We start from the raw sequence: 4,427 nt of genomic DNA on the forward strand, positions 1-4,427 counted from the left end.
TACCTGTACTTTCCTCAAAATTAATAAGTTATCGTGAACAATCATCTGTAATTCACCAAATAAAACAGTAGATTAAATCAAATAAAAGGGAAAAAAAGAGAGATAAATGTGGTCACTAGAGGCAGCTTCTAACAGAATATTCTTTAAAAAGAATTAGAGAAGTCTTCAAGTAAAGAGAGCTGATAGAATAGCGCAGTTATCATTGATGTGTACCCAACAGGGTAGTTGCTTTATCTTGCAACACATTCCATGCTTCCTTAATATGTCTTTCTTCTGTCAATGGTGCTCCAACCACAAACCGCAAAATAAACTTTCCAGAAAGCACCTGCCCCAATCAGTCCGACTTAAATTCTTGCCTCAAATTTAACCGCAGTGGTTATTATCAAAGACTAGAAAAGACTACAATTTCTAGCTATTAGGATTCTATGCACTTACAGTGTGGGACATGAATAGTTTTCCACTTGAGTTAATGGCTTCTAATAAGTTGTAGTTCAGCCTATAGCCATTGTCCTGATCACTTGGCGGAGGCAAAAGCCTGAAGCAGACAAGCGAAAATTTACGTGGCACAACAACCTGCACATGGACAACAATGCTTTATAATTCTCTGTCCAAATAGCAGCTACATGGTACAGGAAAAATAGAATAAATAAGACCTTACGTCATAGTAAACAAAAGGGTCAGGAACAATGGAAACTAAACAATATTCTGGATAGTGAAATACAAAGGAATAGTCAACCATGATTAACAAATGTAGCAATTTACAACAGCAAGCACCATGAAAGAAAGTAAGCATTCTTACCTCAAATCTTGGATCAGCAACAACAAGTTCTTCAAATTGTTCAGCCAGCTTTATATGATTTCTTATGTAACTCCGCAGATTTTCTGAACCATATAGTCTTAAGACCATCCATAGCTTTAATGATCTACAACATTTGAAGGCAAGATAAGCCACCCAACATGCAGTATATAATCATTCGATTTGGAATGCATATTCCCCTTCAGAAATGCTTTAACATCAATTTATATTAGGTCTTCTCGTCCATGAATATTGGGGAAACAACTCAAGTGAAGTAGTAAATCTTTCAGAACAATAATAACTCTACCTGAACCGGCGTCCAAGAGGAATTTGCCAATCTTTGTAATCCACAACAGTGTTTGTTTGTGAAGCCTTCCATGACAACAGAAAAACAAAATCAACAATTTCATCAAGTAAAAAAACGGACGCATCATGGGGCTTGTGAATGTATCGGTACATACTCAAATTAAGATATTGCTCCTTGAATGGAGATGTTTCACAATCATATACTTTACGATAGAACAGTTCAGGCATGCTAACATTACTTTCAAGGGGAACATTAAGAGCAAGCCTTCCTCCCGATCCTCTGCAATGTAGTTAGCTAGGGATACTTTCATGTAGTTATGAATTTATCGGTACATACAAGAGATGCTTCTTAGCTTATTCCATATCTTGAGGATGTAAGAAAAATACAAGCAATAATTGTGACAGATCTTTCACCTTATTCTTTAGGTATTCTGGGTTTGTAGAAAGCGATTGAATCAAAGCATTTCGGTCCTGTTGACCAAAAAATTAAAAGTTCCGTCACTTGAACATTTCAAAAATTGAGTTGAGTTTTCATGAACCATTCAAGCTATACTAATTATACATATGGCAGAAAATTGTCTATCATATACATTGAACAAAATGAAAAAATGTACCTTAACCCAAAGTGTTGAACAATCAAAGTTTGTAAGGAACCATTTATGTGCATTCATGTTAAATGAATCAGCATCTTCTACCCCATCAATATAATGGCGGTATTCTGGGCATATACAGGCACTACCAGCATAAGCAGCATCGACATGCAACCAGATATCATTTTCCTAAGGTCAAAAAAGAGAATTCCAATAGACTAAATATCTCTTCGATGAGCCTTTTATCTTTTTAAACAATTATTCATCGACTCATGGCATTAATATATGCTACCTTGGCTATCTTTCCCAGAGCAGATAAAGGATCCACAGCAGTTGAAGAAGTAGTACCAATCTGAAAGTAATAAAACAAGGGGTTTAACGGAATAGTAACCAATCTAACCACACCTATAGTATAGCCATCATGGATGTATTCATTCTCCTCTCAAATATGTTACAGAATTTTCAATCACTGAACAGTTTTTCCTTTGCTATCATTTGAAAGGCATTCAAAGCAGAACAACAGGGAGCACATTTTCATTCTGCTTCTGTCGGTAACAAAATAATAGTAAGCAAACAAAAGTCTTCCTCAGGTAAACAGATAAAATGCTTTCTTACAGTTGCACACAAGAAAAAGGGTATTAACCCAGCGGATATGTCATCAGAGATTGCTCTAGAGACGACATCAGGACAAAGAGTGTAGTCTGTAGAACAATCCGCTTTCAGTAGCCTATAGTTCTCTGTATGAATCCCTGCAATCTTCCATTTAAAAAACTAGAGTATTAGTTCCAACTTTTATGTGTGACAAAATGAAACTGTTATTAGCCACAACAAATATAACCTACTCAAGACTACAAAAACTACCTGGCATGCCTTTTGAAGAGCAGCATGAGTCTGGTCAGATGCATACACTACAAGTTTGCCAAGGCTACTTTTGCCAATGCTGCTCAGAACCCTATCTCGTGCAGCCAGTAGTGTCACTAGAACTGCTTCACTTGCTGTCCCCTGAATCACTCCACCACCTTGTCCTGCAAATGCATGCAACCACTTTCAACTACAGAGTATAGGACTGTATGATTGAAGCAGAAATGTTCTCTGTTGGAATATGTCAGAATGAAATGTTCTGAGCCAAAAACCAAGAAATCCTTTCCTCTCATACCTGATGATAAGAACTGTTCTGGTAATTTCAGCATCTTAGCAAGCCAATCAAGGACAATGACTTCAAGTTCTGTAGCAGCAGGAGAAGAAATCCAACTAAAACCCACGATGTTAAAGCCAGCACTAAGCATTTCTCCTAGAAAGCCAGCAATGCTGCTGTTGGATGGATAATAAGCAAAATAATTTGGGCTCTGCCAGTGGGTTACACCTGGCATTATCTTTGAGCGAACATCTGCATGTAATGAACAGAAGAATGTTGATAATTTACGTTCCAATCATGCCAAAAACACTTGTAGATAATAAATACACAACAAAATGGACAATACTATACTTGTTAAGTGGATCAAGAAAACACGTTGAAAAGATAAAGGGAGCTAAGACATTATATCATTAATAATCAATAGGAAATGAGAAGAACATCTTCACCATCAAAAACGGCTTCTAAAGATTCAGGTTGTTCAGGTGCTGAGCCAGGCAGGAGATTTTGTAGATACCCAGGCTGCATAAAGGGTTCAAGATTAGAGATATTGGGTCCATAAACTGGAAAAGTGAAGATCCACTGATGATGATCATTTGACATAATAACCAGAAATTCAGCATAATCGCTAATGTTACTATGAGGTCACAACAGTCGTGAGATTGTGGTGAATAAAACAAAGAAAAACATGAAGATAATTAAAGTACACAGCCACTTAGTGAAAACTGTGTCTAAAATCAACTTAACTCCTAACTATAGGGTCTACTTGAAAATGAAAAAAAGAAAAGAAAAAGAAAAATGGAGCCCCATCAAGAATTTTAAACGTGAAACATAGCCACGTATCAGACAAAACAGTGGCATTTACAAACAACAACGAAAAGAAACCAGAGATATTCGAAGCAATTGTCTCTAAGAGTGTGCATATCTATTACTAAACCGACCCAATACCCTACAAACATCAACACAGCAATAGCGTAACATTGATTAGATGGTTATCCACTTCACGATTCAATAGCTTAAACGACAAAGTAACAACTTCTACTAAAGAAGATGTGGTATTTCAGGAAAATAAATTACCGAATAAATACTATCTACTAAATTAGTAAGTAGAAACGCCACATTCAGAAGACAGACAACTAGAATATAGATTTGACCAAAACAAAGAAGCATAGCAGTAGAGAAAAGGACAAGGATCAACGAGACAGTACCACACAAAGATAAACTAGTACCTGAACTTGGCTAAGAACAGAAAAATCCTCGATACTTTTGTAATAATCAGCAATGAAATCGACCATTTTGTGAGCATGTTCTCTCAGCTGCTCCGCATCCATGGGCCTCAATACATTTTCCCTGGGATGGAAAACTCACGATTAGTTAGTCTAGCTATCTGAGCGAGCAGGAATTAAGTTACAGAGAGCTGATATAGATCAGAAACTAGGATCTCACATTGCAGCCGAGAAACTGGCAAGCGCTGGAGACAGGGGAGACTGGAGACCGATGCAGACACTTCAAAGTTCAAAAGAACGAGCTTCGGTGATCCGAACGAACGCGTCGTCTTGTGGGGTTTTTATAAAGATAAGGAATGACATTCCGAACCACTCGA

General features: G+C 37.2%; 1 protein-coding gene across 2 annotated transcripts; it reads right to left on the reverse strand.

The window, feature by feature from the left end:
• Positions 1–4,357, reverse strand: LOC137952897 (tyrosine decarboxylase 2). Of its 2 annotated transcripts, XM_068799999.1 has the most exons (13): positions 4,271–4,357; positions 4,054–4,174; positions 3,274–3,346; positions 2,849–3,079; positions 2,554–2,717; positions 2,308–2,448; positions 1,985–2,044; positions 1,717–1,881; positions 1,517–1,573; positions 1,104–1,168; positions 800–923; positions 436–573; positions 1–325 (listed from the first exon to the last, which is right to left on the reverse strand). In XM_068799999.1, coding segments are annotated over exons 1-13 (1,467 nt in total). In that variant the 5' UTR covers positions 4,273–4,357; the 3' UTR covers positions 1–199. The 2 variants fall into 2 exon arrangements, 1 of the variants encoding a protein (XP_068656100.1); XR_011112332.1 differs by lacking the exons at positions 1–325; positions 436–573; positions 800–923 and adding an exon at positions 1,258–1,382.
• Positions 4,358–4,427: the final 70 nt, after the last annotated feature.

This window comes from Aristolochia californica, unplaced genomic scaffold (assembly GCF_029961685.1).
Source record: "Aristolochia californica isolate CCGP_79_NKW_82.1479 unplaced genomic scaffold, dmAriCali1.0.hap1 SCAF_16, whole genome shotgun sequence".
Taxonomy (NCBI): Eukaryota; Viridiplantae; Streptophyta; class Magnoliopsida; order Piperales; family Aristolochiaceae; genus Aristolochia; species Aristolochia californica.

Coding starts and splice junctions, on each gene's coding strand:
- LOC137952897 (XM_068799999.1), bottom strand. Junction 3,347..4,053: donor CTGTTCTTAGCCAAGTTCAG/GTACTAGTTTAT, acceptor CCCTTTATGCAG/CCTGGGTATCTACAAAATCT. Junction 3,080..3,273: donor TTTAGAAGCCGTTTTTGATG/GTGAAGATGTTC, acceptor CATTACATGCAG/ATGTTCGCTCAAAGATAATG.